Source organism: Dendrobates tinctorius, unplaced genomic scaffold (assembly GCF_039654945.1).
Source record: "Dendrobates tinctorius isolate UK_male_01 unplaced genomic scaffold, ASM3965494v1 ptg000377l, whole genome shotgun sequence".
In the NCBI taxonomy this organism is placed as follows: domain Eukaryota; kingdom Metazoa; phylum Chordata; class Amphibia; order Anura; family Dendrobatidae; genus Dendrobates; species Dendrobates tinctorius.
The window spans coordinates 6,992,703-7,016,947 of record NW_027362043.1 but is presented as its reverse complement, the minus strand read 5'-3'; the positions used below and the strand labels follow the sequence as shown (position 1 = coordinate 7,016,947).

At 44.9% G+C, this 24,245-nt stretch overlaps 1 protein-coding gene across 1 annotated transcript; it reads right to left on the bottom strand.

Annotated features, from left to right (window-relative positions):
* Window positions 1-2,572: 2,572 nt before the first annotated feature.
* SNAPIN (SNAP associated protein) lies at window positions 2,573-23,911 on the bottom strand. Its single transcript, XM_073563036.1, has 4 exons — window positions 23,663-23,911; window positions 3,417-3,463; window positions 3,214-3,332; window positions 2,573-3,058 (listed from the first exon to the last, which is right to left on the bottom strand). The coding sequence occupies exons 1-4, from the start codon at window positions 23,764-23,766 to the stop codon at window positions 2,954-2,956; spliced, it is 375 nt and encodes a 124-aa protein (XP_073419137.1). The 5' UTR covers window positions 23,767-23,911; the 3' UTR covers window positions 2,573-2,953.
* Between the last annotated feature and the right edge of the window lie 334 nt (window positions 23,912-24,245).

Here is a 24,245-nt window from a genome sequence, read left to right as displayed (position 1 = left end):
CAAAGCACAGGGTCAGAGTGTGTGCCAGGAGGCACAACTGAGTATAAGACAGAGCACGGAATCAAGAGTGTGTGCCAGGAGGCACAATTGAGTATGAGACCGTACAGGATCAGAGCATGTGCCAGGAGGCACAACTGAGTATGAGACAGAGTACAGGGTCAGAGCGTGTGCCAGGAGGCACAACCAAGTACAAGGCAGAGTGCAGGTTCAGAGCGTGTGCCAAGAGGAACAACAGAGTGCAAGGCAGGGGACCTGAATACAGCGCACAGCCAGGCAGGGACATGGCAGACCAAGCCAGGAAGCACAACAATAATCAGGCACCTCCCCTAGGAAGAGGTAGCCTGATATAGCACATGATCACGAGAGCTTCCTGGGTCAAGTCCTCCAGTACCATAGAGAGGACTGACCTGGAGATCGAACTGAGAAAAGCGTGCAAGCGCAGACATAACATGGAGGAGACAGGGACCAAGGTACGAGAGGTGCGCGTGCACACCCGGCGGGACCCCCGGAGTGACCGCGGCTCCGGAAGAGATGACGTCGGGACCGAGGTCCCGCCCCCAGGTGAGCGCGGCGTGACACTATCCTGTGTGATACTGACTGCTGAGCCATGTATCTAATCCTATCCTGTGTGATACTGACTGCTGAGCCGTGTATCTAATCCTATCCTGTGTGATACTGACTGCTGAGCTGTGTATCTAATACTCTCCTGTGTGATGCTGACTGCTGAGCTGTGTATCTAATACTCTCCTGTGTGATACTGACTGCTGAGCTGTGTATCTAATACTCTCCTGTGTGATACTGACTGCTGAGCTGTGTATCCAATACTCTCCTGTGTGATACTGACTGCTGAGCCGTGTATCTAATCCTATCCTGTGTGATACTCTGCTGAGCGGTGTATCTAATCCTATCCTGTGTGATACTGACTGCTGAGCCGCGTATCTAATCGTATCCTGTGTGATGCTGAGTGCTGAGCCGTGTATCTAATCTTATCCTGTGTGCTACTGTATACTGAGCCATGTATCTAAACCGATCCTGTTACTGTCTGCTGAGCTGTGTATCTAATCCTCTCCTGTATGATACTGTATACTGAGCCGTGAATCTAATCCTATCCTGTGATGTCTACTGAGCCATGTATCTAATCATATCCTGTGTGATACTGACTGCTGAGCTGTGTATCTAATCCTATCCTGTATGCTGAGCCGTGTATGTAATCATATCCGGTGTTAGTCTGCTGAGCCGCGTATCTAATCCTGTCCTATGTGATGTCTGCTGAGCTGTGTATCTAATCCTATCCTGTTACTGTCTGCTTAGCCGTGTATCTAATCCTCCTGTTACTGACTGCTGAGCCATGTATCTAATCCTATCCTGTGTGATACTGACTGCTGAGCCGTGTATCTAATCCTCTCCTGTGTGAGTCTGCATAGCCGTGTATATAATCCTATCCTGTGTCTGCTGAGCTGTGTATCTAATCCTTTCCTGTGTGATACTGTCTGCTGAGCTGTGTATCTAATCCTATCCTGTGATACTGACTGCTGAGCCATGTATCTAATCCTATCCTGTGATACTGACTGCTGAGCCGTGTATCTAATCCTATCCTGTGATACTGCCTGCTGAGTCGTGTATCTAATCCTATCCTGTGATACTGTCTGCTGAGCCGTGTATCTAATCCTATCCTGTGTGATACTGTCTGCTGAGCTGTGTATCTAATCCTATCCTGTGTGATACTGCCTGCTGAGCTGTGTATCTAATCCTATCCTGTGTGATACTGCCTGCTGAGCCGTTTATCTAACCCTATCCTGTGTGAAACTGTCTGCTGAGCCGTGTATCTAATCCTATCCTGTGTGATACTGTCTGCTGATCCGTGTATCTAATCCTATCCTGTGTGATACTGTCTGCTGAGCTGTGTATCTAGTCCTATCCTGTGTGATACTGACTGCCGAGCTGTGTATTTAATCCTATCATGTGTGATACCATCTGCTGAGCCGTGTTTCTAAATCCTATCCTGTGTGATACCGTCTGCCGAGCCATGTATTTAATCCTATCCTGTGTGATACCGACTGCCGAGCTGTGTATCTAATCCTATCCTGTGTGATACTGTCTGCTGAGCCGCGTATCTAAATCCTATCCTGTGTGATATTCTCTGCTGAGTTTTGTATCTAGTCCTATCCTGTGTGCTGAGCTGTGCATCTAATCCTCTCTGGTGTGATACCCGGTATCTAATCCCCCAGCATCTGATAAATATTTAAGCGGTGGTGGGATGGGGGCCGTCTTGTGTTACATAACCAGGGTTATTCACTTGGAAATCAGAGGCGTACTACAGTACACTGTAGTGTACAACGGTAACTCTATTAAAAGACTTCTGGGTCTGAGGAAGCTACGATCACAGGAGGCAAGGATCCCTCAAGCTCAGATGCGATAAAACTGCAGTCTTGACACCACCATTATACGGGGGTGTAGTACCACACGTGGCCACCAAATGGTGCTGCACACCAAGAGTATCACCCCCCAGAGGCTACTTGGTTGCTCCACATGATGGGGGTGATAGTTCAGGAAATTAGACACGAGCAGCAGCCACAATACAGAATATTTATTGCAGGCGACACAAATGTAAATCGGAAAAAGTCTATAAAGCCCGCCCCCGAGCACACAAGGCCCGCCCCAAGACATGGCCACCACCTCTTCGCTTTCATGCCTTGCTCACGATGCTGATTCTCCTGCATGGCTCCACCTCAGTACCTTCCATAGGGATCGCAGAAGGTTGCAATTAACCAATGAAATGCTGTGAATACACCAGGAAGTGTGGCCGCTCCCCCGAGGAGCCAAATGTGGTTCATGCATGTCAATAAGATTAGGGGCAGTGATACCTGGCGCCTTGTTCATGGCTTCTTTAGGTGTTGACCCCTGGAGGTGACACCCTAAAGCCTGATGTGCCCATGTCCCCCACTCCGCCTGCTCACTTATTGGGGGACGTCTGGGAATGGTGGGCTCCCGAATCCAGCATGGCTCTTCTCCGTGCTGTCTCCTTGGCCACGCTGTGATTGAGACGCCGCAGCCGCTCCTGCCACAAAACAGAAAAAGCATCATGTCTGACAGGAGCGCAGGGTGGCGGCAAAGGCCAGCCAGGATCCGCACTGTCACAGCTACATACGGCAGCCCCTGAACCATGGGGTCCTCTCACCCCACAGTCAGGTAACCGCGCAGGGGCGGCATTACCTGTGCGTTCTGCAGGATGTTGTTCACCAGGACGACACGACGACGGGCATTCAGCAGCTTCTTCACATATGGGTCCAGGTCCAGCGCCACCTTCTGGTCCTCATTTATCCTGCACAGCTCTAGGGAAGACCAGGGAAAGCATGACAACTCAGCTACATGTTTGATAACCTGGGAATATCATGAAACAGGCTCCGCCCACTAACCTGACGCTAGACTGTCAATATGCTCCCGCAGGTCCACCTGGCTCTCCCTGCAGAAAGAGGCAGCGATGAGGGACACCCAGAGACATAACAGGGGCCCGATCCTGAGAGCGAGCCCGCCACCCCGTCCGCCATTACAGAGGCCCAGCTCGCCGCCCCGTCCTCCATTACCAGGACCCAGCCCCCCGTCCTCCATTACAAAGACCCAGCACCCCCATGAGTGGGCCCTCTACCCAGTCCATTATTACAGGGGCTCAGCCCTCCAAGAATGAGCCCATCGCTCGCCGCCCTGTCTGCCATTACAGAGGCCCAGCTCGCCACCCCGTCCTCCATTATAAGGACCCAGCCCCCCCAAGAATGGGTCCGCCACCCCGTCCTTTATTACAGGGGCCCAACCCCGGAGAGTGAGCTCGCCGCCCCATCCTCCATTACAGGAGCCCAGCCCCCCACCCCCGAGAGTGGGCCCGCCCACTCCATCCTCCATTACAAGGGCCCAGATCCCTCCCATCCGCCATTAAAGGGGCCCAGCTCGCCACCCCGTCCTCCATTATAAGGACCCAGCCCCCCCCCCCCCCCCCCAAGAAGGGGTCCGCCACCCCATCCTTCATTACAGGGGCCCGCCACCCCGTCCTTCATTACAGGGGCCCAACCCCGGAGTGAGCTCGCCGCCCCATCCTCCATTACAGGAGCCCAGCCCCCAACCCCCCCGAGAGTGGGCCCGCCCACTCCATCCTCCATTACAAGGGCCCAGATCCCTCCCATCCGCCATTAAAGGGGCCCAGCTCGCCACCTCGTCCTCCATTACAAGGACCCAGCCCCCACCCCAAGAATGGGTCCGCAGCCCTGTCCTCCTTTATAGGGGCCCGAAAAGCTCCCCCTCCACCCGAAAGTGAGCCCACCGCCCCGTCCTCCATTACAAGGCCCAGCCTCCCAAGAGAACCTGCCGCCCCGTACTCCATTACAGGGGCCCAACCCGCCACCCCGTCCTCCATTTCCAGGACACAGGGATGGTAGCTTGAAGACGACAATTTACATATTCCAGGTGCCTTCTGGAAAGCGAAGTCTCCCTCAGCAAGAAGATCGTTGGGTACAGCCAGGACAAGCTGCTTGGAAAGCATCGCCAAACCGCGCGCCTTATGCAAATTTTTGCCTCTAGGACATTATTGCAGGAAAGCTTGGCTGATTGCATAGATTACACAAGAAGGAAAACACACGGCAACTCAGCAGGATCTAGGAGCAACATGGCAGATGTGACAACCTACATGGTGAGCTGCAACATGTGCTACATGTTCACAGATTGACCAGAAGAAGAATCCAATTTCACCTGCCAGAAGTGTACACTACTGGCCCTTTAAGAAGAAAAGGTGCTGGGTCTGGAAGAAAGAATTGCAACTTTGAAAGGCAAAGAAAATGAAGACTTCCTAGACAGAACAGAAGCATCTCTACTGGTCACAAAAGGTGAAGAAAGTATCAGGGAACCTCCAAAAGCAGACAAGTGGAGGCATGTGAGCAAAAGAAACAAGAAGACCATGGCATAATCACCAACCACACTACTGAGAAACCGATACCAAGGCCTTGTGGAGGACGAAGATGGCACACCTAAGGATGAGGTACTACCAGCAAGCAAAGAAGAAAAGGGCACACAGCAACACCCAGAAGTGACAAAGTACAGCCAAGAAGCGAAGAAGAGTGGTAGTGGTGGGACTCTCACTACTGAGAGGCACAGAGGAAGCCATCTGCAGACCGGACATAACCACAAGAGAAGTATGCTGCCTCCCAGGTGTGAAGATCAAGGATGTGACTGATAGGCAGGGCTGTGTAGTCGGTAAGCCAAACCTGCGACTCCGACTCATATTGCTTATATTTAAGTGAAAAATTTATTGTAGTACATTGTGAACATCAGACATTTAATCATTTTTATGATACAATAATCAAGATATTTAGATAGAACATAATATATAATTATTGGAACAAATGAATTTGTTCTAAGAAATAGAATTGCCTCCATCAGATCCTCCTTCATAGATGACCTCAAATCTGACCTAATAATTTTAAGGCCAGAGAACAACCTCTCTACACTAACTTGGGTTAGAGGCAAAGCCGTAACCACATGGGCAACATCTCTAACAATTTCCGGGTATAAAGGAATTGCCTCATGCACAGTCAGTTTTGATGAACGGTTGAATTTTTTTTTTTCTTTGAGAGCATATTTTGCTGAAATATGGTCAATCCATTCAGGATTTGGAAAGTGAGAAAAGCTTCAGAGCACATACAGAGGCTGAAAAGTGGAGCCATGTGGTGAAAAGAAGCAAACAGATCAAGTGGTCATCACCACCCACACAGCTTAGCAACCAATATGAAGCCCTCATGCTGGAGAAGGAAAATGGCACAGCTCAGGATGATACCGTATCTACAAGAGAAGACACTATCAACAAAAGTTACCCTGTCAACAAAAGTGGAAACAAATGACACTCAAAAACACTCACGAGCAACAAGCATTGCGTCCGGAAAGAAAAGAAGAGTGATAGTTATGGGCGACTCACTACTAAGAGGCACGGAGGCAACTATCTGCAGGCAGGACATAACCGCACAAGAAGTATGCTGCCTCCCAGGAGCAAAAATCAAGGATGTGGCCAACAGGATACCAACTATCCTCAAATCCAAGGACGACTACCCTTTCCTACTGATACATGTAGGCACAAACGACATGGCAAGAAATGACCTACCAACTATCTGCGAAGACTTTGAAATTCTGGGGAAGAAAATAAAGGAACTGAACGTACAGGTTGTTTTATCATCAATCCTCCCAGTCGATGGCCATGGCATAAGAAGATGGAATAGGATACTAGAGGTGAACAACTGGCTACGACGGTGGTGCAGGCAGCAAGGATTTGGATTCTTGGACCATGGCGTGAATTACCTCTACGATGGACTTCTCGCAAGAGATGGGATACACCTCACAAAACCCGGGAAACACACATTCGCCAGAAGACTTGCCACACTCATCAGGAGGGCTTTAAACTAGAAGAAGAGGGAATGGGAGGAAAAACAGCAGACAAGAACATGCAGCAGAAGGACAAACTAATCAAGGATACTAGATGTGGTAAAGAGGACCCAAGACAGGGTAATCGGAAGGAAGCTAAGAAAAAGGAAGCAAAACTTCTTTCCTGCATGCTGACCAACGCAAGAAGCCTGACCAATAAGATTGAAGATCTGGAGTTGGTAATGTATGAGGAAAAATACGACATAGTAGGAATAACTGAGACATGGTTAGATGACAGCTATGACTGGGCGGCTAACTTGCAAGGATATGATTTGTTTAGGAGGGATCGTAAAAAAAGGAAAGGGGGTGGAGTCTGTCTATATATAAAGTCCACTTTAAAGCCCACACTAAGAGAAGATATACAAGAGGGAAATGAAGAGGTGGAGTCTCTATGGGTGGAGATACAAGGAGAGAAAAGTAATAAAATCCTCATAGGGGTTTGTTATAAGCCACCAAATATAACAGAAACCACTGAAAATGTATTATTGAAACAAATAGACAAAGCAGCAAATCACAATGAGGTGATTATTATGGGGGACTTCAACTACCCCGACATAGACTGGGAAACTGAAACCTGCGTATCTCAGAAAGGAAACCAATTTCTGTCAGTGACCAAGGATAATTATCTGTCACAACTTGTGCAGGGCCCAACTGGAGGGACAGCCCTTCTGGACTTAATTTTAAGCAACAGGCCAGATAGACTAACAGAAGTACGAGTCGATGGGCACCTAGGGAACAGTGACCACAATATAATACAATTCCACTTGTCCTTCAGTAAGGTGCCCTGGAAGGGGGTTACAAAAACGCTTGGATTTCAGGAAAGCAAAGTTTTATCAGCTTAGAGAGGACCTTCGCCGAATTGATTGGGACAATGTCCTCAAAAGTAGGATCACAGAAAATAAATGGGAAATATTTAAATCAGTTTTACACATCCACTGCGAGTTAGCCATACCGTACAGAAATAAAAGGGCTAGGAACAGGAGAACACCAATGTGGCTAAATAAGGATGTAAAAAGGGCAATAAATAACAATAACAAGGCATTAAGGAAGCTAAAACAAGAAGGCAATGAAGAAGCATTAAAAAGTTATAGAGAAAAAAATATGTGTAAAAAACAAATACATTTAGCAAAAGTGGAAACTGAGACACTCATTGCTAAGGAAAGTAAAACAAACCCCAAACTATTCTTTAATTATATAAACACTAAAATGATTAAAATTGAGGGTGAAATCATAGAGAGCGATGTGGGAAAAGCAAATGTTTTAAATACTTTTTTCTCAACAGTGTTCACACAGGAAAAGGATTTGCCAGGGGAAATGCAGAGTAATAATGTAAACTCCCCATTAAGTATTACCTGCCTAACCCAGGAAGAAGTGCAGAACCGCCATAGTAAGATTAAAATTGACAAATCACCAGGCCCTGATGGCATTCACCCTCAGGTATTAAGGGAGTTAAATAATGTGATAGACAGGCCTCTATTCCTTATATGTAAAGACTATAGAAACAGGGTCTGTTCCTTTTGATTGGCGGCAAGCAAATGTGGTACCAATATTCAAAATGGGGTGTAAAAGGGAACCTGGAAACTATAGGCCGGTAAGCTTAACATCTGTTGTGGGTAAAATTTTTGAAGGGTTTCTAAAGGATACCATTATGGAATATCTCAATGTTAATAAATGTTTAACTCCATATCAACATGGATTTATGAAGGATCGCTCCTGTCAAACTAACCTGATCAGCTTCTATGAGGATGTAAGCTCTCAAATGGACCAAGGAGAATCATTGGATGTCATTTATCTCGACTTCTCTAAAGCATTTGACACTGTCCCACATAAAAGATTGGTAAGTAAGATCAGAAAGCTTGGGCTATGGGAAAATGTGTGTAGATGGGTAGGTAGTTGGCTTAGTGATAGAAAACAAATAGTGGTTATTAACCCCTTAAGCCCCAAGGGTGGTTTGCACGTTCATGACCGGGCCAATTTTTACAATTCTGACCACTGTCCCTTTATGAGGTTATAACTCTGAAATGCTTCCATCGATCCTGGTGATTCTGACATTGTTTTCTCGTGACATATTGTACTTCATGTTAGTGGTAAAATTTCATTCATATAACTTGCGTTTATTTGTGAAAAAAACGGAAATTTGGCGAAAATTTCACAATTTTCCAAATTTGAATTTTTATGCCCTTAAATCACAGAGATACGGCACACAAAAACTTAATAAATAACATTTCCCACATGTTTACTTTACATCAGCACAATTTTGGAACCAAAATTTTTTTTCGTTAGGAAATTATAAGTGTTAAAAATTGACCAGCGATTTCTCATTTTTGCAACACCATTTTATTTTTACGGACCACATCACATTTGAAGCCACTTTGAGGGGTCTATATGATAGAAAATACCCAAAAGTGACACCATTCTAAAAACTGCACCCCTTAAGGTGCTCAAAACCACATTCAAGAAGTTTATTAACCCTTTAGGTGCGTCACAGGAATTTTTGGAATATTTAAAAAAAAAAAAACAAACATTTAACTTTTTTTTCAGAAAATAAAATACTTCAGGTTCAATTTTTTTTATTTTACCAAGGGTAACAGGAGAAATTGGACTGCAAAAGATATTGTGCAATTTCTCCTGAGTACGCTGATACCTGATATGTGGGGGGGAACCACTGTTTCGGTGCATGGCAGACCTCAGAAGGGAAGGAGCGCCGTTTGACTTTTTCAATGCAAAATTGGCTGGAATTCAGATCGGACGCCATGTCGCGTTTGGAGAGCCCCTGATGTACCTAAACAGTGGAAACCCCCCACAAGTGACCCCATTTTGGAAACTAGACCCCCCCCCCAAGGAACTTATCTAGATATGTGGTGAGAACTTTGAACCCACAAAGGCTTCACAGAAGTTTATAACGTACAGCAGTACAATTAAAAAATCATATTTTTTCCACAAAAATGATCTTTTCACCCCCAATTTTTATTTTTCCCAAAGGTAACAGAACCCTAAAAGTTATTGTGCAATTTGTCCTGAGTACGCCGATACCCCATATGTGGGTGTAAATGACTATTTGGGCGCATGGCAGAGCTCGGAAGGGAAGCAGCGCCATTTGAAGTTTTTGGCTGGAATTGAGATGGGACACCATGTCGCGATTGGAAAACCCCTGATGTACCAAAACAGTGGAAACCCCCCACAAATGACACCATTTTGGAAACTAGACCCCCCAAGGAACTTATCTAGATGTGTGTTGAGCACTTTGAACCCCCCAGTGCTTCACAGAAGTTTATAACGCCCGGGCGTGAAAATAAAAAAAATCGTATTTTTTCCACAAAAATGATCTTTTAGTCACCAATTTTTTTTATTTTCCCAAGGGTACAAGGAGAAATTGGACCCCAAAAGTTGTTGTCCAATTTGTCCTGAGTACGCTGTTACCTCATATGTGGGAGAAAACTACTGTATGGGCACACGTCGGGGCTCGGAAGGGAAGTAGCGACGTTTTAGAATGCAGACTTTGATGGAATGGTCTGCAGATGTCATGTTGCCTTTGGAGAGCCCCTAATGTACCTAAACAGTGGAAACCCCCCACAAATGAACCCATTTTGGAAACTAGACCCCCTAAGGAACTTATCTAGATGTGTGATGAGCACTTTGAACCCCCAAGGGCTTCACAGAAGTTTATAATGCCCAGGCATGAAAATAAAAAATATAGTATTTTTTCCACAAACATGATCAATTAGTCTCCAATTTTTTTTATTTTCCCAAGGGTAACAGGAGAAATTGGACCCCAATAGTTGTTATCCAATTTGTCCTGAGTACGCTGATACCTCATATGTGGGGGTAAAACACTGTTTGGGCGCATGGCAGAGCTTGGAAAGAAAGGAGCACCATTTGACGTTTTCAACGCAGAATTGGCTGGAATTGAGATCAGACGCCATGTTGCATTTGGAGAGCACCTGATGCGCCCAAACAGTGGAAACCCCCCAATTCTAACTCCAACCCGAACCCCAACACACCCCTAACCCTAATCTCAGCCCTAACCCTAGCCCTAACGGGAAAATGGAAATAAATACATTTTCTTTTAATTTTATTATTTTTCCCCTAACTAAGGGGGTGATAACAGGGGGTTTGATTTACTATTTATGGCGGTTTTTATTTTTGGCAGCTGTCACACGCTAAAAGACGCTTTTTATTGTAAAAATAGTTTTTGCATCACCACATATTGAGAGCTATAATTTTTCCATATTTTGACCCACCGAGTCATGTGAGGTCTTATTCTTTGCAGGACGAGTTGACATTTTTATTGGTACCATTTTCGGGCACGTGACATTTTTTGATCGCTTTTTATTCCGATTTTTGGGACGCAGAATGAACAAAAACCAGTGTTTCATGAATTTCTTTTGGGGGGGTGGGCTTACACCGTTCCGCGTGCGGTAAAATTGATAAAGCGGTTTTATTCTTCGGGTCAGTACGGTTACAGCGATACCTCATTTAGGTCGTTTTTTTATGTTTTGTCGGTTTTATGCAATGAAAACAATTTTATATAAAAAATAATTTTTTGCATCGCTTTATTCTGCGAGCTATAACTTTTTTATTTTTTTGCGGATGACGCTGTATGGCGGCTCGTTTTTTGCGGGACAAGCGGACGTTTTCGGCGGTACCATGGATATTTATATGCGTCTTTCTGATAGCACTTTTTGTTCAGTGGTATGATAAATCATTTTTTGCTTCGTTTTTTATTTTTATTTTTTAAGGGGTTGGCTAAAGGGGTTAACTAATGGGACAGTTTTATAGGGCGGGTCGTTACGGACGTGGCGATACCAAATATGTGTACTTTTATTGTTTGTTTTTTTTTAAAAAAAAATGAATTTATTGGGGATTTTTTTTTTTTTACTTATTTAGCGATTTTTTTAAAATTATTTTTACACTTTTTTTTAACTTTATTACATTGTCCCAGGTGGGACATCACTGTCCTGTGACAGATCGCTGATCTGTCACATCACAGATCACTGTGACAGATCAGCGATCTGTCATAGGCACTGCTGCAGACTTCCTCATGCCTGCGCTTTGCAGGCACAGTGAGGAAGTCAGCTCTCTACAGGCCCCCGAAGGTCCCCGTCGCCATCTTGGATCCGGGCGCCTGTAGGGAAAGAGACCCCCACAGCAGCGCAGCACATTGCGCTGCTGTGGGGGGCTCAGGAAAGCACGGAGGGAGCCCCCTCCCTGCCAATGCTTCCCTTTAACCCCCGCTACACCGCGATCGTGTTTGATCGCAGTGTACAAGGGGTTAACGTGTCGGGGGCGGTCCGTGACCGCCCCTGACACATTGTGCCGGGTGTCAGCTGTCAGCTGTGATAATCAGCTGACACCCGCCCGCGATCAGCGGCGCTCACCACGTGAGCGCCGCTGATTGCTATGACGTACTATCCCGTCCCTGGGAATTAAGTCCCAGGGCACATGGACGGGATAGTACGTCTGATGGCAGAAAGGGGTTAATGGTGCATACTCCGATTGGGCCAGGGTTACTAGTGGGGTACCACAGGGTTCTGTATTGGGCCCCCTACTATTTAATATATTTATTAATGATCTAGTGGATGGCTTAGGCTAGTTTCACACTAGCGTTTATTCGACGCAGCGCACGGCGCCGCTAAGCCCCGCCCCATCCGGTCATCGCCGCCTACTATCGCACATGGACGCTTGCGATCTGCGCACCCTATCTTTAGCTCAGGGTGCGCAGATCGTGCGCTAGTAGGATTTTGGCGTGCGCTGCGCACTTTTGAAGGTGCGCCGTGTGCGCCGAAATGCAACATGCTGCATTCGGCGCGCACGGGCGCACTTTCAAAAGTGCGCAGCGCACGCCAAAATCCTACTAGAGCACGGCCAGCGCACCCTATGCTAAAGATAGGGTGTGCAGATCGCAAGCGTCCATGTGCGATAGTAGGCGGCGCTGTGTCGAAAAATGCTAGTGTGAAACTAGCCTTACACAGTAAAATATCAGTATTTGCAGATGATACAAAACTATGTAAGGTAGTTAACACAAAGGAGGACAGTTTGCAACTACAGACAGATTTGAGTAAATTGGAGAATTGGGCTGAAAAATGGCAAATGAGGTTTAACACAGATAAGTGTAAGGTTATGCACATGGGAAGGAGAAACAGATGCTATAATTACTTACTAAATGGGAAACCGCTGGGGAAATCAGACATGGAAAAAGACTTAGGCATCTTAGTCAATAAGAAGCTAAATTGGAGTGTCCAGTGTCAGGCAGCTGCCACCAAAGCAAATAGGGTCATGGGATGCATTAGAAGAGGTCTGGGGACACGAGATGAAAACATAATTCTCCCTCTGTACAAATCACTCGTCAGACCACACTTGGAGTATTGTGTGCAATTTTGGACGCCAGTGCTCAAGAAAGACATTACTGAACTTGAAAGGGTTCAAAGGCGGGCTACTAAAATGATAAATGGAGTTGGTTCACCACAATACCCAGAAAGGTTATCAAAATTAGGTCTATTTACTCTAGAAAAGAGAAGACTTAGGTGAGACCTAATATATATGTACAAGTATATCAGAGGGCAATACAGAGATCTCTCCAATGAACTGTTTGTACCAAGGACTGTGACAAGAACAAGGGGGCATTCTCTTTGTTTGGAGGAAAGACAATTTCTGCACCAGCATAGAAGAGGGTTCTTCACGGTAAGAGCAGTGAAGCTCTGGAATTCTCTTCCTGAGGAAGTGGTGATGGCCAACTCACTGAATGAAGTTAAGAAAGGAATGGATGCTTTTCTTGTGAGTAACAGTATAGAAGGTAACGAATAACAGAATATTATAGGTAGATGGTTGACCCAGCTTAGGGGAAGGAATTTTTTTCTCTATGGAGAAAATTGGCTTCTACTCTGTGGGTTTTTTGCCTTCCCCAGGATCAACAATGCAGAACAGCTGCACTAAAAATAGGCTGAACTAGATGGACATAAGGTCTTCCTTCAGCCTTCAAAACTATGTTACTATGTTAATCTGCTTGCTATAGGAGACGGAGTGAAATCTTTTTCCTTGCAGCAACGCTTTGCCTGCTCCATATCATCCAAATACTTGTCAAAGTCAAACTCCTCATCTGATGATGAAGATATGGCAGCAGTAGCACTGTCAGGACCCAAGTCCTCTTGCGCCTGGCAGTCCTCCTGTAGGCCACTCATCCTAACTGCTACCTCAGTCAGAGCTTCTTTTCCTTTAGTAAGCTGTTGATCATCAAGCAATATACGATGACTTGGGTCCACATAAACAACTGCCAGAAAAATGTTATTTTCCAATAGCTGTGTCTCTCTCTCCGTTTCATTGAAGCAGAAATGCCATCTGCGATTAAATCTCCTCTTTGGGATAGTCAAAATAGCAACTTCTATGAAAATGCCAGGAGTTAAATCCTCAGCTTGTAATTTTTTAGTCACGGTAAATAGGTGATTAAGCAATTCCTTCAATTCAGCCATCTGTGTCCATTGACCTTCATTTAGGGTTACCGGAGGGTTCGCCATATCTATAAGAAACGGTTTTAGCCAGGATCAAAACTGGGGGTGGGGGGGCAGAACGTCATACTGTTCCGCAGAATCTCATACTGCACACCTCAGCTGCTGCAGAACCTTATACTGCACACCCCTACACTTGAAAATAAAGCCTGCACCTTAAGATGTGGTGAATGCAGTCTATTTATTCCAACTATCAATTGATGTTGATGTGTTACTGAAGACGAGCAATGCCTGTCCTGGGCGTCCTTTTGGGCAGCTATGAGGTGTACCTGACTGGTGTTTAAAAAAAAAAAAAAAAAAAAAAAAGAGTGTTAGTCTGTGTGCTACCCGGCTTTCATTCTTTTTGGTACAGATAAGATATGGATAAATGGATAGATAGCAAAAGCAGATTAGAAATCTGCTCTATTGAAAACATTATGAGCTCAAAAAACTTTCAGGTGATGCGGTTTTTTAAAAAGCTGATCTGCTTTTGCAGCTGAAAAACGTATCCTCAAAAAACGCAGCAAAAACGCTGTGTGTGAATGTAGCCTTAGATCAGGAATAGATCAGCCATTTATAGGACATTTCATAACTTTCCCAAATTCCTATGAAAAAATATTCAGCACATTCTGCATTGAACTACTGGACCCAATTTATTATATATTTTAGGAGTCGGAGTCGGTCCATTTTATACCGACTCAACCAAAATGAGCTCCGACTCCACAGCCCTGCTGATAGGATACCAAAGCTCATCAGTTCCAAGGGCGTCCACCCATTTCTTCTGATGCATGTTGGCACCAATGACACGGCAAGGAAGGACCTACCGACAATCTGCAAGAACTTTGAAGAGTTGGGGAAGAACGTAAAGGAACTGGTAGTTTTTCTTCTATCGTTCCAGTAGACAGGCATGCACCAAGAGATGGAACAGGATCCTTGATGCGAACAACTGGCTAAGACGATGGTGCAGTCAACAAGGATTCGGATTCCTGGACCACGGTGTGAATTACCTGTATGACGGACTCCTCGCCAGAGAGATGGAGTACACCTCAACAAACCTGGGAAAAACACATTTGCCAGAAGACTCGCTACACTCACCAGGAGGGCGTTAAGCTAGAAGAAGAGGGAACGGGAAGAAAAACGTTAGACAAGAACATGAAGCCAGAAAATATACTGAGAGAATATGTGGTGCGGCAAAGAAGACACAAGACATCATACTCAGAAGGGAGGTAAGGAAATTTCTAAAACAATCCACAGGGAGGAGATTGGAACAAAACAAAATCCTCTAACCTGCATGCTCGCAAACGCCAGAAGCCTGACAAACAAGATGGAAGAACTAGAAGCAGAAATATCAACAGGTAACTATGACATAGTGGGAATAACCGAGACATGGTTAGATGAAAGCTATGACTGGGCAGTTAACTTACAGGGTCACAGTCTGTGTAGAAAGGATCGTAAAAATCGGAGAGGAGGAGGGGTTTGTCTTTATGCAAAGTCTTGTCTAAAGTCCACTTTAAGGGAGGATTTTAGTGAAGGGAATGAGGATGTTGAGTCCATATGAGTCAAAAAACATGGAGGGAAAAATAGTAACAAAATTCTCTTTGGGGTCTGTTACAAATCCCCAAATATAACAGAAATCATGGAAAGTTTACCACTAAGGCAGATAGATGAAGCTGCAACCCATAATGAGGTCCTTGTTATGGGGACTTTATCTACCCAGATATTAACTGGGAAACAGAGACCTGCGAAACCCATAAAGGCAACAGGTTTCTGCTAATAGCCAAGAATAATTATCTTTCACAATTGGTGCAGAATCCAACCAGAGGAGTAGCACTTTTAGACCTAATACTATCTAACAGACCTGACAGAATAACAAACCTGCAGGTTGTTGGGCATCTAGGAAATAGCGACCACAATATTGTACAGTTTCACTTGTCTTTCGCTAGGGGGACATGTCAGGGAGTCACAAAAACACTGAACTTTAGGAAGGCAAAGTTTGACCAGCTTAGAGATGCCCTTAATCTGGTTGACTGGGACTGTGTCCTCACAAATAAGAATACAGAAAATAAATGGGAAATGTTTAAGAACATCCTAAATAGGCCCTGTAAGGCCTGTTTCACATTTCAGTTATTTGACGTCAGTCCAAATCCACCAGGTTGTTAAAAAAAACGGATCCGTCAGCATTGTGCCACAAACGGATGCCACCAGATCAGTTTTTGGATGGATCCGCTTTAGCAGGTAGTGACCGAAATTTAAAGGAAAACGGTGAGATTTTTTTCTTTGCACGGCTGTTCCGGAACGCTACTCAGGGGTTAAAAGCCCTGCTCCAGCGAATCTGCCGGGCATGCGCAATATAAATTAGCGGACCGTCGCTCGGAAAACACATTGCAGAGTCCGTCTCATCCAACCGGGAGACGCTAAAAGTTTGACGGATCCGTCAAAAAACGGGTGGGACGGACGACCGTCAGTCAAGATCCGCCGCTAATGTAAATCTATGGGGGGAAAAAATGGATCCGCCCTTTTTGGCGAATCCGTTTTTTCTCGAAAATTGGCAGATTTTGACTGACGTCAAAAAACGGAAGTGTGAAACAGGCCTAAGTGGTTTATACCTTGTGGGAATAAAAGGACAAGAAATAGGAAAAACCCAATGTGGCTAAACAAGGAAGAGGGGCAAATAACAGTAAAAAGAAAGCATTTAAACTACTAAATCCGGATGGCACCATTGAAGCTCTAAAAACTATAGGGAGAAAAATACTGTATATACCCGAGTATGACCCTAGGCAACTAATTTTGCCACAGAAAACTGGGTAAGCTTATTGAGTCGATTATAAGCTGGGTATGCATTGTCCCCTCATCCCTGTCCTGCTATGTGTGGCTGCCCCTGTTGTATGCATAGCTCACAACCTCCCTAGCATGGCTCACAACCTCCCCCGTCCTTACTAACCCTCCGTCGCTGTTTCTTCATCCCTGCATCTGTCCCAGCGCTAGCAGCTCCTTCCTGTGTTCAGTGGTCACATGGTACCACTCATTAAGGTAATGAATATAAACGCGTCTCCACTCCCATAGGCGTGGCACGCATATTCATTACCTTAATGAGTGGTACCATGTGACCACTGAACACAGGAAGGAGCTGCTAGCGCTGGGACAGAGATGCAGGGATGAAGAAACAGTGACGGAGGGTGAGTATTGATGTCTTCTGGAAGCCCCCGCTTTATGGTACTTTAAAAAACTAATTAAAGCTGCCAAAAAGGAAACAGAGAAGCATATTTCTAAGGAGAGTAAAACTAATCCCAAGCTGTTCTTCAACTATATCAATAGTAAAAGAATCATAAGGGAAAGTGTAAAAAATTGTGAGGAAAGTATGGTTGGAGATGACGAGGGAAAAGCTAATATATTAACCCCTTCACCCCCAAGGGTGGTTTGCACGTTCATGACCGGGCCAATTTTTACAATTCTGACCACTGTCCCTTTATGAGGTAATAACTCTGGAACGCTTCCATGGATCCCCGTGATTCTGACATAGTTTTCTCGTGACATATTGTACTTCATGTTAGTGGTAAAATTTCATTCAAATAACTTGCGTTTGTGAGAAAAACGGAAATTTGGCGAAAATTTTGAAAATTTCGCAATTTTCCAACTTTGAATTTTTATGCCCTTAAATCACAGAGATACGGCACACAAAAAACTTGATAACTAACATTTCCCACATGTTTACTTTACATCAGCACAATTTTGGAACCAAAATTTTTTTTTTTTAGTTAGGAAGTTATAAGGGTTAAAAGTTGACCAGCGATTTCTCATTTTTACAACACCATTTTATTTTTAGGACCACATCACATTTGAAGCCACTTTGAGGGGTCTATATGATAGAAAATACCCAAAAGTGACACCATTCTAAAAACTGCACCCCTTAAGGTGCTCAAAACCACATTCAAGAAGATTATTAACCCTTTAGGTGCGTCACAGGAATTTTTTTGAATATTTAAAAAAAAATGAACATCTAACTTTTTTTCATAAAAAAAATACTTCAGGTTCAATTTTTTTTATTTTACCAAGGGTAACAGGAGAAATTGGACTGCAAAAGTTATTGTGCAATTTGTCCTGAGTACGCAGATACCTGATATGTGGGGGGGAACCACTGTTTCGGCGCATGGCAGACCTCAGAATGGAAGGAGCGCAGTTTGACTTTTTCAATGCAAAATTGGCTGGAATTCAGATTGGACGCCATGTCACGTTTGGAAAACTCCTGATGTACCAAAACAGTGGAAACCCCCCACAAATGACACCATTTTGGAAACTAGACCCCCTAAGGAACTTATCTAGATGTGTGGTGAGAACTTTGAACCCCATGGGCTTCACAGAAGTTTATAACATAAAGCCGTACAATTAAAAAATCATATTTTTTCCACAAAAATGATCTTTTCACCCTCAATTCTTATTTTTCCAAGGGTAACAGGACCCCAAAACTTGTTGTCCAATTTGTCCTGAGTATGCTGACGCCCCTTATGTGGGAGAAAACTACTGTATGGACACATGTCGGGGCTTGGAAGGGAAGTAGTGACGTTTTGGAATGCAGACTTTGATGGAATGGTCTGCGGGTGTCATGTTGCCTTTGGAGAGCCCCTAATGTACCTAAACAGTGGAAACCCCCCACAAATGATCCCATTTTGAAAACTAGACCCCCTAAGGAACTTATCTAGATGTGTGGTGAGCACTTTGAGCCCCCAAGGGCTTCACAGAAGTTTATAATGCCCGGGCATGAAAATAAAAAAATCGTATTTTTTCCACAAACATGATCAATTAGTCCCTAATTTTTTCATTTTCCCAAGGGTATCAGGAGAAATTGGACCCCAAAAGTTGTTGTCCAAGTTGTCCTGAGTACGCTGACACCCCATATGTGGGAGAAAACTACTGTATGGACACACGTCTGGGCTCGGAAGGGAAGCAGTGACGTTTTGGAATGCAGACTTTGATGGAATGGTCTGCAGGTGTCATGTGCGTTTGGGGAGCCCCTGATGTACCTAAACTATTGAAACTCCCCACAAGTGACCCCATTTTGGACACTAGACCCCCCACGGAACTTATCTAGATGTGTGGTGAGCACTTTGAACCCCCAAGTGCTTCACAGAAGTTTATAACACTCGGACGTGAAAATAAAAATCATTTTTTTTCCACAAAAATGATATTTTTGCCCCCAATTTTTTATTTTCCTAAGGGTAACAGGAGAAATTGGACTCCAAAAATTGTTTTGCAATTTGTCCTGAGTAGGCTGATACCCTACATGTGGGGGTAAAACACTGTTTGAGCGTATGGCAGAGCTTGGAAGGGAAGGAGCACCATTTGACTTTTTCAACTCAGAATTGGCTGGAATTGAGATCAGACGCCATGTTGCATTTGGAGAGCCCCTGATGTGCCCAAACAGTGGAAACCCCCAATTCTAACTCCAACCCGAACCCCAACACACCCCTAACCCTAATCTCAGCCCTAGCCCTAACCCTAACGGAAAAATGGAAATAAATACATTTTTTTTATTTTATTATTTTTCCCTAACTAAAGGGGTGATAACGGGGGGTTTGATTTACTATTTATGGCGGTTTTTATGTTTGGCAGCTGTCGCACGCTAAAAGACGCTTTTATTGTAAAAATAGTTTTTGCATCACCACATATTGAGAGCTATAATTTTTCCGTATTTTGACCCACCGAGTCATGTAAGGTCTTATTTTTTGCGGGATGAGTTGACGTTTTTATTGGTACCATTTTCGGGCACGTGACATTTTTTGATCGCTTTTTATTCCGATTTTTGGGACGCAGAATGAACAAAAACCAGCGTTTCATGAATTTCTTTTGGGGGGGGGTTTAAAATTGATAAAGCGGTTTTATTCTTCGGGTCAGTACGGTTACAGCGATACCTCATTTAGGCTTTTTTTATGTTTTGTCGGTTTTATGCAATGAAAACTATTTTATATAAAAAATAATTATTTTTGCATCGCTTTATTCTGCGAGCTATAACTTTTTAATTTTTTCGCTGATGATGCTGTATGGCGGCTCGTTTTTTGCGGGACAAGATGACGTTTTCAGCGGTACCATGGATATTTATATGCGTCTTTTTGATCGCGCGTTATTACACTTTTTGTTTGGCGGTATGATAAATCATTATTTTTTGCTTCGTTTTTTATTTTTTTAAGGGGTTCGCTAAAGGGGTTAACTAATGGGACAGTTTTATAGGGCGGGTCGTTACGGACGCGGCGATACCTAATATGTGTACTTTTATTGTTTTTGTTTTTTTTATTTAAAAAAAATGGATTTATTGGGGGAATATTTTTTATTTTTTTTCTAATTTATTTGGCGATTTTTTTAAAATTATAACACTTTATTTTTTTTTTAACTTTATTAAATAGTCCCAGGTGGGACATCACTGTCCTGTGACAGATCGCTGATCTGTCACATCACAGATCACTGTGACAGATCAGCGATCTGTCACAGGCAGTGCAGAAGGCTTCCTCATGCCTGCGCTTTGCAGGCACTGAGGAAGCCAGCTTCCTGCAGGCCCCCGTCGCCATCTTGGATTCGGGGGCCTGCAGGAAAGGAGCCCCCCGCAGCAGCGCTGCACATTGCGCTGCCGTGGGGGGCTCAGGGAAGCGCGGAGGGAGCCCCCTCCCTGCCGATGCTTCCCTTTAACCCCCGGTACACCGCGATCATGTTTGATCGCGGTGTGCAAGGGGTTAACGTGTTGGGGGCGGTCCGTGACCGCCCCTGACACATTGTGCCGGGTGTCAGCTGTGATAATCAGCTGACACGTGGGCGCCGCTGATCGCTGAGACGTACTATCCCATCCATGGGCATAGGGGCCCGGGTCCCATGGACGGGATAGTACGTCGGATGGCAGGAAGGGGTTAAACACCTTCTTCTCCATGGTATTCACGGTGGAAAATGAAATGCTAGGTGAAATGCCGAGAGACAAAGAAACACCTATATTAACCTCTTTGCGACCGCGAACGGTAAATATATGTCGACGCTAGCAGTACTTTGTGCAGTGACATTTGTCTGCGGTTTCATGCTGATCGGGACCCCCACGTACCTCATAACGAGGAGATTCCGGTGCACAATGCTGTCTGTGACCCCCGACCTCATCGAGACCTGATTAGTTCAGGTCCTGGTGACGTCAGCGTCACATCAGCCAATGAGACAAATCACTGGGAAAGTTTGCTGGCGATAAGCCTCAAAAACACTTTCTCCTCTGATGATCTGTCAGTGAGGGATTAGAGGAGAAACAGTGTGACAAGTGCTGCTGGCAACAGCTGTGTCAGTCAGCGATCTTGTCAAAGTAAAAAAAAAAACAGATACGGCAGGTTAGGGTTAGCGCTAGGGTAAAGTTAGAGTTAGTGTTTATTCTAACGGTAGGGTTAGGTTAAAGAATTAGCCTTTTTCAATAGTCTCATCAATAATTTGGTCAAGTCAGTCACGTCACAGTTTTCTATTTCCAGAAAAAATAAAAACGAATAAACTGGCCCGTCAGTATTATAGTGCAGAGGAGGCTTATGCACGTTATGTTCTGACTGTGAAGAAAGCGCAGTGTCAGTTGGCGATGTGGATTTCGAGGGCTTTAGTAGCGGAGACAGTGATAGCTCAGAAATGAGCATTGATTCTCGTCCATCTCACACACAAGGCCAAGTACAACAAGAAGGGCAAAGAGCGCTTCTGGCGAAATGCCCAGTACTAGCGCTGTCCCTAGTGCTCGTAAATTGGCGCACACCAATGTCCAAGGGGCTTTGCCTCTTGATGTAGCATTTCCCAGATGGGAGGCTTCAGATTTGGCTATCCAAACGTACATCCCTAATTTTAATGCCATTCCTGGTATAAAGATGTGAAGGTGCAAAATTTTGGACCAATTTTTTTAATTTGTTTATGACAGAGCTTGCTAGAGCATATTGTCCTATAAACAAGTTTATATGCGTCCCAGTTCATCAGCCAGAATCCATGATCCTACTATGCTAGGTCAAATTTATGAACATCACAAAACAATCACTGACCTCAGGGAGACCAGTCAAAGAAAACACTGCGGCAGCCGGCAAAGGCGCTCAATCACAGTGAAATCCTAGGTGCATTGCTCCTCCTGGGCTGGGTCCTTCCCTGGAGGAAGATCTGGCTGGCCCCATGTCTGAGACTCTTAAATGAGGCTCCACGGACTTTATTTGCATATGCACATTTCCCAGGGAGCAATGCACTTAGGATTTCACTGATTGAGCGCCTTTGCCCTCGCTTTGATGAGGGCTCCGGCGGCGAGTCGGCATCAAAGCCGGGACATGTCAGCTGTTTTGAACAGCTGACATGTGCCCGCAATAGGCGCAGGTGGAATCGCGATCCACCTGTGCCTATTAACTAGTTAAATGCCGCTGTCAAATGCTGACAGCAGCATTAAACGCGCGCTTCCGGCCATCGGCCAGAAATACGCGCACCACTGACCCCCGTCAAGTGATTGGGGATCATCGGTGCGTCGGCATAACAACCAGAATGAATGAATGTTGATGCTGGATTGCTATGAGCGCCACTCTGTGGTCGGCAGTCATAACAATGCTGTCATTCTGCTACATAGAGACGATCTGAGCATCACCTCTATGTAGCTGAGCTGATCGAGCTATGGCAGCCAGTGTTTTTTTGTTTGTTTTTTTTAAATGAAAAAAGCAACAAAAATAAAAAAAAAAGTTCAAATCACCCCCCTTTTGCCCCATTCAAAATAATTTAAAAAAATAAATAAATAATACACATTATGTATCGCCGTGTTCAGAATCACCCGATCAATAAAAATAAGTTCAACCCAATCACTATACGGCGTAGCGAGAGAAAAAAAAAAAAAAAAAAAATCATCGAACCGGCAGAATTACGTTATTTTGGTCGCCACGACATTGCATTAAAATGCAAGAACGGGCAAATAGAACGTATCTGCACAAAAGTGGTATCATTAAAAACGTCAGCTCGGCACGCAAAAAATAAGCCCTCACCCAAACCGAGATCGCGAAAAATGGAGACGCTACGGGTATCGGAAAATTTTTTTTTCAGTAAACTTTGGAATTTTTTTTCACCAATTAGATAAAAAAGAACCTAGACATGTTTGGTGTCTATGAACTCGTAATTACCTGGAGAATCATAATGGCAGGTCAGTTTTAGCATTTAGTGAGCCTATCAAAAAGGCCAAACAAAAAACAAGTGTGGGGTTGCACTTTATTTTGCAATTTCACCGCACTTGGAATTTTTTTCCCGTTTTCGAGTACACGACATGGTAAAACCAATTGCGTCGTTCAAAAGTGCAACTCGTCCCGCAAAAAATAAGCCCTCACATGGCCATATTAACGGAAACATAAAAAAGTTATGGCTCTGGAAAGAAGGGGAGCGAAAAACGAAAACAAGGAAAAAGCTCTGGTCATTAAGGGGTTAAAGTTAGAACTCTGTAGCGCCATAGCATAAATTGCATTACTGCACTATAAACATGAAAAACATGAAAAACTGCTCAGTGCATGTGTACCCGGCGTGAATAAGGACCCAGCCCCTGAGAGTGGGCCCTCTGCCCCGTCCATCGTTACGGGCGCCCCCCCAAGAATAGCCAAGCCGCCCCAAAAATCAGCCCACTTTCCCATACTCCTCTACAGGGGCCCGCCCCCCCAGAGATTGAGCCCGCCGACCCGTCTTCCATTACAGGCCCCCTAGGGCCCCCCCATTACAGGGGCCCGCACCTCACTGCATGTACATGGGCGTCCAGTTGCTGCACTGCCGGTTTCAGCAGCTCCAACAATCCCTCAGCAAACACGTCCCTCCCCGGAGACACAAGGGCCGCCATCCTGCACCGAACAGCCAGTGAAAAAGACACGCTCCCCTCCAGCCGCCGACTATCCCGTGATAGACACGATACATCCGCTAGAGGGCGACGCGCACATTTTAATTTTCAGCGCAGCTGTCTTCCTGTGCCTGCAGGACCTGAACACTAGGATTTAGTCTGCAAGAAGATGGCGACGGCTCCTGAAACCGCAGACGTGATGAGTACTCTTAGGTCACATGACGTTCTGATCACATGACCAAGCTTACAACATAGAAATCCAAACCTGTAACCACAGAATCCGCCAGCTTTCAGTGGTTAGCACTGTATGGTGACTCAGTAATTAGCACTGTATGATGGCTCAGTGGTTAGCTCTGTATGGTGACTCAGTAATTAGCACTGTGTAGCAGCTCCGGTTAGCACTGTATGATGGCTCAGTGGTTAGCTCTGTATGGTGACTCAGTAATTAGCACTGTGTAGCAGCTCCGGTTAGCACTGTATGA

Coding starts and splice junctions, on each gene's coding strand:
- SNAPIN (XM_073563036.1), bottom strand. CDS start 23,766: ATGGCGGCCCTTGTGTCTCCGGGGAGGGACGTGTTTGCTGAGGGATTG. Junction 3,333..3,416: donor TATTGACAGTCTAGCGTCAG/GTTAGTGGGCGG, acceptor GGTCTTCCCTAG/AGCTGTGCAGGATAAATGAG. Junction 3,059..3,213: donor ACATCCTGCAGAACGCACAG/GTAATGCCGCCC, acceptor GTTTTGTGGCAG/GAGCGGCTGCGGCGTCTCAA.